The sequence below is a fragment of the Dunckerocampus dactyliophorus genome, chromosome 3, assembly GCF_027744805.1.
Source record: "Dunckerocampus dactyliophorus isolate RoL2022-P2 chromosome 3, RoL_Ddac_1.1, whole genome shotgun sequence".
In the NCBI taxonomy this organism is placed as follows: domain Eukaryota; kingdom Metazoa; phylum Chordata; class Actinopteri; order Syngnathiformes; family Syngnathidae; genus Dunckerocampus; species Dunckerocampus dactyliophorus.
The window spans coordinates 7280940-7293105 of NC_072821.1; the positions used below are offsets into that span (position 1 = coordinate 7280940).

General features: G+C 38.8%; 1 protein-coding gene across 5 annotated transcripts in view; it reads right to left on the reverse strand.

Annotated features, from left to right (window-relative positions):
* The window catches only part of tln2a (talin 2a), a 97319-nt gene that overhangs the window by 34411 nt on the left and 50742 nt on the right, over positions 1-12166 (reverse strand). For all 5 annotated transcript variants that reach the window (XM_054770916.1, XM_054770917.1, XM_054770918.1 and 2 more), the window contains 12 exons: positions 10917-10980; positions 10728-10832; positions 7876-8031; positions 5769-5870; positions 4754-4830; positions 3742-3922; positions 3211-3324; positions 2957-3065; positions 2577-2785; positions 1178-1276; positions 359-526; positions 127-261 (listed from right to left, as the gene is read on the reverse strand). In XM_054770916.1, the coding sequence (XP_054626891.1) occupies positions 127-261; positions 359-526; positions 1178-1276; positions 2577-2785; positions 2957-3065; positions 3211-3324; positions 3742-3922; positions 4754-4830; positions 5769-5870; positions 7876-8031; positions 10728-10832; positions 10917-10980 (1519 nt within the window). The remainder of the gene's footprint in view (positions 1-126; positions 262-358; positions 527-1177; positions 1277-2576; positions 2786-2956; positions 3066-3210; positions 3325-3741; positions 3923-4753; positions 4831-5768; positions 5871-7875; positions 8032-10727; positions 10833-10916; positions 10981-12166) is intronic.

Here is a 12166-nt window from a genome sequence, read left to right on the forward strand (position 1 = left end):
TGGAGGGTTGCACGAGGGTTACATTTGAAATTTTATTTGATACTCTTAAATATACATTGTTGCCAAATGTGCAATCTGGATCAGATCAGGATTAAACCTGTTTTGAAATTATTGCTTCGAACTGACCTGTTTGAGGAGCTCTCCATCCTCCGTAGCAGAGAGGCAGGCCTGGACGCAGCTCTCCACAGAGCGGTCCACCAGCTTCCCTGCTTCGATGAGCTGTTCCTGGCAAACGGGGGAGCTGATGGTGGGACTCACCACCTACAAGGACATGAAAGAAGGGCGTGATGATGGGGATGATGAGAGGCATCACTTAGAGCAACATGTCAGGTCAAGTTTATGCATCTTTATGTAGTACCTTGGCACACGCCACCAGCTGGGAGGTGGATAGGGCGCACTGGGTGGCGGCGGCAATGACTCGGTTCTGGAGGACAGTGTCCTCGGCGACCTGGGCCACGTTCTTGGCCTTCAGGACCAACATGGCTGCAGCGTTGGCTACTGCTTTGGCCAGGTTCATCAGGACATCCTGCATGGATAACAAAGCAAGAATGCACAATCATTCAAATTTTAAAAATAAGCAAAAGTATAAAGTATAAAGTTTTATTTTTATTTCTTCATATTTCATTGACAATTGCTAATAATATTTTTAGTAATTTTACTCATTTTGTTCTGCTTGATTGCTTGGCACAATAGTGTCATTTAAATTGCAAAATTAATATATATATATATTAAAACATTGTATATATTTAATATATGTCATAATTTATTTATTTTCCCGTCAGGGTTTAGAATTAGTATAATAAAAATAATTGAGTTAATACTGTAAACACCCAACAAAAATGTAAAAGATAGAGCAAAAAGGCAGAATGTGAACAGAAAAAAACAATTAAGCCTTTTTACATTTTTAAAAAATAAAAATATCAAGAGTGGCCCCCTGCAACTTTTCATTTTTTGTGAAAAAAGCCTTAGGCTTTCCAAAAGTGTGTTGACAGCATCTGGATTTAATTTCATTTTAGTTGAATTTTCCCTTTGATGATATAGTGTCTTTCCAGTAACTTTCTTCGTCTCTCTGATTGGCTAAACTGGTCTGATGGTTGTTTACGGCTTCCAAAACCTTTTTATGTGGACATCATATATATATTTTTTAAAAGTGTCAAAGCAATAAGACCATAATTACCTGGAACCTCTCGTCTGTTTCGTTCTCTCCAATCTGTCGAAGGAGGTCTCCACTGGCCTGGCCGATGCTGCCTGCTGCTGTCAGCACAGTCTGCCTTGGCTAAACACACGCACACACACACACACACGCAAACAACACTATTTAGAGAGGCCTGCTGCTAACAGCATGCTGAAAGATGGCTTCTACTTCATCTGTTTCATCTACTTTATAAAGCCTCAGTGCTGCACAACATAGAATAACATTCCTACAGCTACAAAATGATTAATCTGAGCTGTACTTCCTACAAACAAGCAACTCTTTACAAATGTCAGTGACATCGTTGCAACACAAGTCCATATAAGAGACTCCATTATTCATTAGCACACGAGTCAACAATTCACAGTGGCATTTTTTTCTAGGCTGACGTCTCCCAATAAAGACTGAAAATGCCTTCCAGTCAGCTTCATGTCAGTTAGGGGTTTTTATTGGGCACGGCCCGACCAATGCAGTCAGCACAGCATTTAATAAAAGCGGAAAGGCAAAGTCGCATTAAACTCAGAGACTGCAAATTTCATCCTATGCCTGTAGGTTTGGAGGTAATTTGGACACAAGAAAGAAAACTCGTTATAGAAAAAGCCCTGTGTGTGTGATTTTGGAAGAAAATGGAAAAAAAAACAAAAAAAAAGCTGGCTCGCTACCTTGGCTCAATTTAACATCCATTCTGTCTGAGTTCAACATGGCTGGCAATTTTTTATGTTAGACACCAAAATCACTGTCTGCTGATCTATACAGTATGTGATTTTGCTATTGCTGGGTTAAATCAGGCTGCAATAACTTAACTTTGAGGACAGTTTAAAATAATATTTAATTATATATAAATTATTATTATTAATTATAATGTAACCATGATTTAAAAAATATTTTAAATAATAACAATAAATAAATAAAAATATTTCAATGTAAAATAAACATTAAAGTTTAAAAAAGTAATAATTAATATGAAGTAATTAAAAATAAAAAGGTACATGGTGTTAAAACATAAAATTAAATTAAATTAAACTACCAGAACAAATAGGTGGGTGGGGGTAGGGTCTACAAAAAGAAATTGTCATAAATTAAGCAGAGTTTAAATTATTAGTTTAAAAATATAAACTAAACTAAAATATAAATAAAATAACTAAGAAGTGCCTTGTTGCTACAGTATTAAGTAAATCCTTCACAATTTTTTTCTAAACTTTTCCCCTGCACCATAGGTAAGATTTTTTTTTTTATGAAAATTGCACAAGACGTTTTTACATACAGATGGTTCTATATACTGTATATCAGCTTAACAAAAGATTATACTAAAGTTTACACTCAAAATTACAATAAAAAAAATTGGATTGGATTCAGCGTTAAAGGCCCCTCCCTCCTTGGTTACCTCTCCAGATGCGGGCTCCACGGCCTTGAGCAGGTCGGACACAGCTCCCGCTAGCGTCCTGGCAGCCTTCATCAGGTCGTTACCCCCGCCCACCTCGTCCTCCATGAGAGCAGCTAACAGCTTAACGCCCTTGGACATCTCTGTCAGGTTGGAGGAGATGGTGGTGATGGCGCAGCCCACTGCGGTGTAGTCCGTGTCGGTCGGGTCGCCTGGACAAAAAAAAAAAAAAAAAGGACAAAAAAAAAGAAAATTATCATGTCAAATTAAAAAAAAAAAAAGGTTGTACAAATTGCACTTAAATGTATTGTAAGATATACAGCACAGAGCTCAAGGTCAAACATTCACCTGAGCAGAAGATAAGAAAAACGGCAGCTACTGACCGGCTGTGAGGTTGACGACGGAAGCAGTTCCTGCAGTGATGGCGTCAACCTGAGAGTGAATCTCATGTTTGGATTCATCCATCTTGTTCTGGATCCACACCTTGGAGGCCTTCATCACAAAAACCACACACGTCAGTTCTAGTTTCACTTCCTGTATATGTAAATATAATTCCTGCATGCCCAAAAACATTTGCCCATTTTGTTATTATGCTACGGCAATTCTGTATTATTTAGTGCAGGTATTCTTTGCATACCATATCCTGTCCGAGTGGAGGCAGGTTATCCACCTCCCCCAAGTCAATCTGGGCCTTCTGCACAGCTTGCATACTGGTGTTGATGGTTCCCATTAGAGCTTGTTGGGCTGAGCTCTGAAAAGGAAACAAAAAAAATCTTGACGATTAAATGACATCACAAAGGCAATCATTGCTGGTGCTTCACCCAGCAGGAAACCGTTTTAAGGCCTTTTAATGCCAAATTTACTTTGAAGAACAATGCACTAAATGGCCGAAACAACAAAACAATACATTAAATACTCATTTTAGCTAGCAGGCAGACCAATACAATGGGGCTGGTGAATCCTTAGTCTGTATTAATTCGAAAATGATCTACTGGATCTGGAGGGGCACTGGCACACTTTCCCCAACTAAAGAACGTACAATTAAGGGCACTAACTAAAGGACCATACAGGGCCTACAATTTCGAATTTTCAAAGGAAAAATGTGCTTCTTATAAAAAGGTTTAGAGTAATATTTGCTCCCTGCTTTCCTGTGTGGCTTTGGTCTTACCAGTGGTGGCATATGTCCACGGTGCATCTGCCCCATTGTTATCTGCTGCTGAGGAGACGGCATGCTGCCCATACTGAGCGACTCGGTGCCGATGGAGCCCGATCGAATCACCCCGGGTAGCGCCACCGAGCCGTGCTCCGCCCGTCCCACGCGGTTGAACTGCTGCTGGAGAATGGTGGACCTGCGGGAACGTCGAAAGAACATTAGTTAGCACAACACATCACAACAAAGGAGATGAGATAACCTCAATGAGGGGTGAGGACCGGGAAAAAAAAAAAGAAAAAAAGAGTCCACTGTGATGAAATGAGCCCCCACAAAACAGGCGTCTAATCAGGAAATGTTCACATGAAGCCTTCGCTTTTCCAGTGCTGCAAAATTTCCTCCAGAGATTATCTCCCGGGATAAAGTCCAGAAGAGGAAGCATTGGCATGGTGAAATGAGGTCCTGGAAGACGGATGTGTGAACTGTGCTGCAATTTGGTATGGAGGAGGAAATTGAAAAGGAGCTGATATGTTGTTTTTCAAGAAGAGTATGCAATAACATTGCGTGCTGCCACTGCACCATCATAACACACGACGTAAGGACATCTTTCATGCTATAAAGACTTCTCATGTTTATTTGACACAGTGGTTGAAGCCTGGGCATGGAAGCTGCTCATAGGCTAGCTTCAACCCAAATATATGACTGTATTTTTTCCCCTACAAAAAAAGTACAAAAAAAACTTATATTGGCGGGCTACACATTCATACATGCAAACCAGAAGGAGGCACCCAATGGCTACCCCCCAAGCAAGTCAGAGCTTTTCTTCTCATCAAACACACACACACACACACACGACTTGGAAACATACAGCCGCAAAACAAAAGAGGATTGCAATCTACCAGTTGCTATTAAAATGGGAACAAAAAATATTCAGAGTCTTTTTTCCCCCAAAAAAGAAAGGTCTTGAAAAAGAGGGGTCGTCAGGTCGGGTCAGTACGGTATATTATTTTTGCACTGCATGTCTGCTTACTTTTTAGGCGACACAGATTCCTCAAGCATGGTTGCTTCCTCGTCGCCTTCCATCCCAAAACGGTCCTTGCTTTGTTTCTATACAAAAAGAACACACATGCATTACGTTCGTAACAAAATACAATCGCAGTGATTTTGTGTCGACATCCAAAATAAAAACTATAGCTTTCATTGAGTGGAAATTCAATTACACTTCTCTTTCATTAAATGAGTCCCAGCTAGGAGGTAATAAAGGTAATAAAACTTTTCTTTGCTATAGTATTCATGTGTTTGAGACAGAAATGACTTCACAAAATAAACAGTTATGTAATTATTATTAATTACTAAAAACAAGGACTTCCATGACTAATTACCAGACACAATTAGGTACCCTGGCATAAGCTAATAATAACAAAACAATTTAAGAATGCGATAATGAGATCATTTAACAAATTGTTTATTATTGTGGTTTGCAGTGTAGTCCAACTGCACTGCAGAGTTCTTTCTAATAGTGTAACCCTAATAATGTTATAGAAAGTGAACACACACACACACACACACACACATATACAGTATATATATATGTTTTTTTAACTATAATAGGTAAAAAGCATGAAACAAATCTAAAATAAAATAAATTATGATGCTGGATGAAAAAAAAGGAAGAAAATGGCAGTTTTGGAATGGCACAACCAGAACCCAGACCTAAATCCAATACACAAATATGTAGGGTGACCATTAAGGGGGCTGTGCACAACAGATGCCCTCGCAGTCCTCCTCAGCAGATTAGGAGGGCTTTCATAATGCATTATCAGTCAAGACATGACACCACTGCAAACTACAACCATAATAATAAACATATTGTTAAACACATTTCTGACAGTGTCAATCAAAACTGAGCATTTTATGCATTTTATTTTATGTTTTGTGTTTATTATCTGATTACAGGCCCTCGTTCTAACCTCACTGTGTATCTTTCTGCGCATCAATACATCTTTGATGGGTATCCATTCATTCTCTTGTGACTAACGTCTCACCTTTTTGAGGATGATGTCGATGTAACCCGCAATAAGCTGAGATATCTGCTCCCCTTCGGTGGTCTGAACAGAGTAGTAGCTCTCCTGGTACTCCCCGAAGTCCTACACAAACACAGTTGCATGATTAAAAACACAGGCTAACTATTTAGCTTGGATTGTGCACAGACCGGAGTTTATTATGCATTATCCATCCGCATGTGAGCATATCTAATGACTTTCTCACCATGTTCTCTTTTGCATTTAACAGCACAAAAAGAGAGACCGGGTTCACTTAACAGAGTCGCTGGTTCTTCCAGTTTTGTCGGATTAAATCCATGTTGCTCACTGCCTTGAGGCCAAGGACACAAAGGAGGAATATTGATGAGTAGGATGGGGGGGCTTGTGGAGGGAATGCTCACAGAGCGGAACCTCTAAAGTTGAACACAATCGGTTCCACAATGCCCTTCTACCATTTTGAATTAGTTTTCCCATCAGAACTATTGTTAAGTGATTACATCTGTTACAGTGTTAACCTGTGTCAACTAATCTTGTGTTCTCTGCGCAGAGGAAACCCGTGCTGCGCAACAAAATAAAATCCAACCTGAACTGTAAATAAAATAAACACATAACCATTTTGCAACGCAATGATGAACACAGTCCAGCAAATGCAAGCGGCTGTTTGCATGTATTTACTTACGCAGCCAATCAGTTCATTACAAGCACGTTACGTAGTACATGTCTCTGTTTTGCAGGTTAGCTCATAGCTAATGGTGCAGTAGAGTTAACGGCGCTAAAGGCTACTTGCTAAACCCGTATTACGGCGAAACAAAGGGGAAGTGCCGCATCCGCTCACCAAGCAAAATGTTTTTAAAAAGGTGGACTCGCTGTCCATGTGGAAACAGAAGAACAAGAGTTGAATATGGGTGAGATTTTTGAGTAAGGGCTGCTCTGAGACAGTTTTCTTTAACCGTACATTGAGGAACATAGAGGGAACCAACCACGTAACCACCGAGCAATGTTCAAAGAACGGAACAAAAACGTTCCACTGCAGCCAAGGGGCAACCAACAGATGCACAAAATCAAACACAAAAAAAAGCTAAGTTTTCATGTCGTTTTGGGAAACAAAAATTGCTAGCTGGGATGTCGTAGTGGGGCATGCTTTTATTTTGATGGCCGGACTTGGTGACCAAATACAGGAAGTTTTATGCCGAGTTTGCACTACTGATGCCAGTGGTGGTTTTCGTCTGTTGAGATTTTTTTTTTTTTTTTTAAATTTAGACAAAAGTAAACAGATACAGCAAGTGTCACCACTTCCAAGGAAATTTCCAGAACGATATAATGCCAGAAGAGGCTGTTGCAAAACAGAAAGAAAATATGGAAATACAAGCACACATAATTATAAAATAAATGGTAAACAAGAAAATAAATGGAACATGAAATGTTACACGAGGTGCTTCCTACAAGATTCAGATTATGAACTGGATGAGATAGTTCCACGGCTTGCTTTGTCTGAAGTGGACAAAAAAAAAAAGCTACATTGTGAAATACTCCTTGCTGACTTTTGAACACACTCATATACAAACTATTTACAATTTTCGAACTGAACAATTTGGTACTGAACCGTTTGTGTGAAAGTGTCTGCATACATGTGCATGCGTTAAAATTTCCCCACAATGCGTAACCTTCCTCCACGTTCTTCCACTTCCTCCTGGCTGTCATGTGTGTTTTTCCCCCCCATTCAAATTCACATGCTGAGATCTCATTAAATGCACTTCTGCCACCTTGTGGCCTTTTTTTATGTCTTAAAACTGCTGTAAAAATATTTGTGTGCAGTTGCGTGACCTCCTCTTTTTGCCTCTTGCGCAAAAAAACCTAAAAAATGTCTTTTGTATCGAAAGTGTTAATATTTTAATGTAATTTTTTAATAGCGGGCAAAACTTACAATAGATGCTCACCGCGCTGACTGTATGACAGTCGTGTGACTTTAGAATTGTATATTTTGGTTGAATTCCAAATTGTGACCCGTGTGACTTAAGACACTGTATTTCAGTGCTTACCAGGTATAACTTTTATAATGTTTTTCGTATTGCTGCTAATATTTTTCAGCAGATGCTATGGCAAAACTTACCAGTGTGAAGCTCTTGGGCGAGGCGGCCCACCTCTTGACAGTGGTGAGCGGCCACTCTTGCACCACGTCTTTGGTCTTCTCATCCACTCTCATCACCGACTCTTTGGTGATGCCCAGCAGGCGTGGCACCAGCTTGTTCTTGCTCTTCATCTTTTCCTGCATGAAGTGAAATAAAAATGATGACCACAAGCTTGCACACGACGCGAGTGTGTCTGATTTGCCGGAACGGCGCTCGTACACCAACGCACAACTTTCTCCTTTTTGGGGGGGATTTTGTTTGGTTCTGACTTCCTTTTACAGACCAAAAAAAATGAAGCTATGGAGACTCTAAATGGAAACTGCAATGTTATTTGCATCCAACTTATCAGCAATGTGTGTAATACATACATATGTAAAGTAAATGTAATGGCAGCAATTATATTATTTCAGCCACCTGTTTTCTTAATATTTTCAATTTACATTTTTTTAAATTATATTTTACACAGATTTTTTTCTTTTTTTTAACACATTTTGGGCCACAGGTAAGTTTTTGTTGATTACGTATATTTATTTTGGATGTAGTCATTTATTTCGAACATAAAAAAGAAAATGCAAAAAACTGAAAAAAAAAAAAAAAGGACTAAATAGGGGTATGCTGGAGCCTATCAATCACATGTCCAGGTACACCCTGGACATGTGGGAGGAAACCAGAGTACCCAGACAAAAACCCCATGGGCAGACTATGCATACTTCACACAGAGATGCCCAGCGGAGATTTGAATCCACATCTTCCAGATCACCTGACTGTGTGGCCAACATGCTAACCACTTGGCCACCGTGCGGACCTAATTAATTAATTACGTCAAGAAAAAGTTTGGAGGAAATTTTCAACCTTAGCCAAAAAACACACTAACCGATGCGTACGCTAACCACCGTATGTCAATTTGATGTCAATTTAGACAAACTGATGGTCTACAAGCTTCGAGCGGGTTTCTGACATTACCACTGACTTCATGTGCCATGTTATTGTGTGTACAGTACCTTAATACACAAACCTCATTTAGAATATAATGAACATATAAATCCTTGAAAAAAAATTTATGATAAGTAAATTGGACTTATGCGAGCAGATGGACAGAAAGTGACGTTGAGGGGCCAAGGAAGGTCACTTGTGAAAAAGTTATGGAGGGAATGTCAATTCTGTGGGGTGTCCAGGAGGAGGGTTACAAGGCTGGGGTGCCGGGGGGACGGTCAGCCGGGTTATTTTTAAATGCCTCTGCTCTGTCAGATTACACTCAAGGCGCACCCAAATGACAAAGGTCGAGCAGTTACCATGTGAAAGCTGATCCGAGACTAGGGAAGCAAAGTACTGCTTGTGATTTTATTTATTTATTTTTTTTTTTTAAAGGTGAAAATAGAATGACTTCGTAGCTATATTCCTAGGAATATTAACCTGGATTTTTTAAATTATTATTTTAATGGGTAGATATTTTTGTATTGAGGCTCACCATAACATTTTGATTGAATGATGAACAATATTGATAGAAAAAATAAAAAATAAAAAAATTAGAATGCATGGGTTCCCAAACACTTATACGGCAAAACTCCTTTGGAAGCAAGGGAAACTCAGCTTTAATTTATTTTAAAAAAAAATTTAATTCAGGTCTATTACCCTGTTGTGTTATTACTTTTTTGTTAATAAAAAAAAATAATAAATAAAAAAAAGACATATACTGTATTATTATTTTTAATGTCTTAAAATAATGTTTTTTAATGTCTTAAATTACTTATTTTTCAGTGTTCTTATTAAGGCCACCATATTTTGTGGCTGTACCTTACTGAACTGAATATAAGATAAATAAATATAAGATATGTTTTTTTCAATACCCGTTTTTGGAAAGACAAAAAAAAAAAGGCATACAAGACAAACCTGAATATAAGATGACAATGACAAAAAAAGATGGCAAATAAATCTTTTAATCTGTTTTCAACAGCTGGGCATAAAAAATAGATCATATTTTTTAGCTGCTGGGTCCACTCCACTGGTGTGTGTGAGTGACAGGAAGAAAAACTCAGAGTATAAGACAATATTTTTCCGACTTTACAAATACCGTCTTCTATTTGGGTCAAAACAGTTTTTCCTTTTCCTTTGTTTTTTTTTTACTAGTTTTCACAGCGTGCAAAACAGCTGCAAAAGTTCAAGTGGACTGGAACACTTGCTGTGTAATTCCTTCAACTCCTTTATCCGGTTAACTCCAAGCCCAGGGAAAACATTTCACACTCTGGAGATAAAAGGCTCCTGCTCCACTAATACTAATTCATCAAATTTACTTTTTTCACAATTAAGAGCAAAAAGAAGACAGAACATAAAGGAAAACTGCTCTTTTTTTTGGAATTTCATCATCCACAATCCTTATGTGAGACATTAACACTCTTCTCTTCTGTGTTGTAAAAATAAACAGATAAAAATTAATTTAAAAAAAACACATATAAAAGAGGCAGCTAAGAATGCACGTAATAGGAATCACTTCTGAAAAAACCTCCAACAAAGCTCCATTTACATAATGTGACCAAGCTACAGTGACATTATTATTATTATTATTATTATTATTGTTATTAACATCGTTAAGCCAAAGAACTACATTACTGACATAGGGACACCTTGCCACACCACACCGGCTAGCTACTAGCTGACTAGCGTCTAGCTTGACCACACACATCAGTGCCACGCTCATAGTGCGGGTAATGCTACATACTGTATTAGAGCTGCTGCCATTGCTGCTGTGGTTTTTTTTCCATTTTTTTTTTTAATGGGCTCTGTGAAATTAATGCGCGTAATGCTTAAAACGACCAAAACAAATGGCTCACTTCACCTTGACCAAGAAGAAAGACACTCCATAAGTCCTCAGAGACCTTGCCAGTTTGACATATTTCACTTTAGCTTCGATCTCAGTCATTTCTCCGCAGTTTTTGTGCTCCTGTAAGTGACATCACACATTTATTGATTTAGTTAGGTTAACGTGGGGGTAGGGAGGGAATTTTTGTAAAGAGACAGGACATACCTGGAATATTTTCTTCTCTGATCCTCTTTGCTTTATGTACTCTTTGGGTAAAAACTCCTTCAAGCTGGAGAATTTGAAAGAAGAACGTGACAATCAAAGCCACTGAAGAATGTCCAGTGAGGCAAAAACACATTTAAAAGGTAAACTGCACTTTTTTTTGGAATTTTGCCCGTCATCCACTACCTTATGTGAAACATGAACACACATCTTTCCCCTAATGCATTTCATGGGACACACCAAACGCCCTCTAAAAAAAACAAACAAAAAAAAAAAACAACAACTCCAAAAAACTCCAACAATGTTCCATTGACATAATGTGACCTACATATTAACCAAGTTACAACGATATTGTTATTGTAGGAGCTAACACCAAAGAACTACTTTTCTAGCCTGGTGACGGAGCGCCTCGCTCACAATGCCCCACGCCACTACCAAGAGGTAACGTAAATTAAAGAAATTGCCGCATCGCCTGTGAGTTTCAATTGAATTTACCAGCTCAACGGGGAGCACAAGCCCAGTGAAGGAGGACATTGTTTCACTATAGCTGGATCTGCCGAGCACCCAACAACGTTATTCTCTGCCTAAGGGGAGTAAAATTAGCTCTAAAAAAAAATGTCTGTGGAAATTTTGAATGGGTCTGCCCCTGCAATTACCCCCGGTACGGCACTATATTCTTGCAGGTCACTGTGTTATCTGTATCGGTAATGTTGACATTGCGATCGTTCCACCATTATAAAGCTCATCAAGAGAAATACTGTACATTGGTTCATTGCCTGAAGAATCTTGTACTGTGTAATGTTTGTTTCAGAATGAACTCACAATGAAGTGAAGAAACAACCAAAGACTGTATGTAATTGTTGCATTTACATAGGTATGCATGTTTCATAAAGAGTTGTAATTTAAGTTTGCTAAATTCTTGGTTTTAATTTGAAGGGATGTTTACCGGTCACGGTGGCACTCTATAATTTTTTTTCCCATATCATATCCATGGTGCAAGTGGATAAATTATAAGTGTAACCCGTCTTGCTGCACCGAGGATTGAATCCTGAACCTTCAAAATGGGAGGCAAGAATATCAAAACTGAGCAAAACAGCCGGACTGTAACCCACGCGTTCAGCGCCACTTTAAATGTGGCTGTTGCTCCGGAATAAGCTTTGTTTTCGTCAATTACTTTCGCCACGGTTACACACAACGTGCACACCATAAATAGCACACTCCCCATGATCAACCCCTCTCCAATGATGTGACAT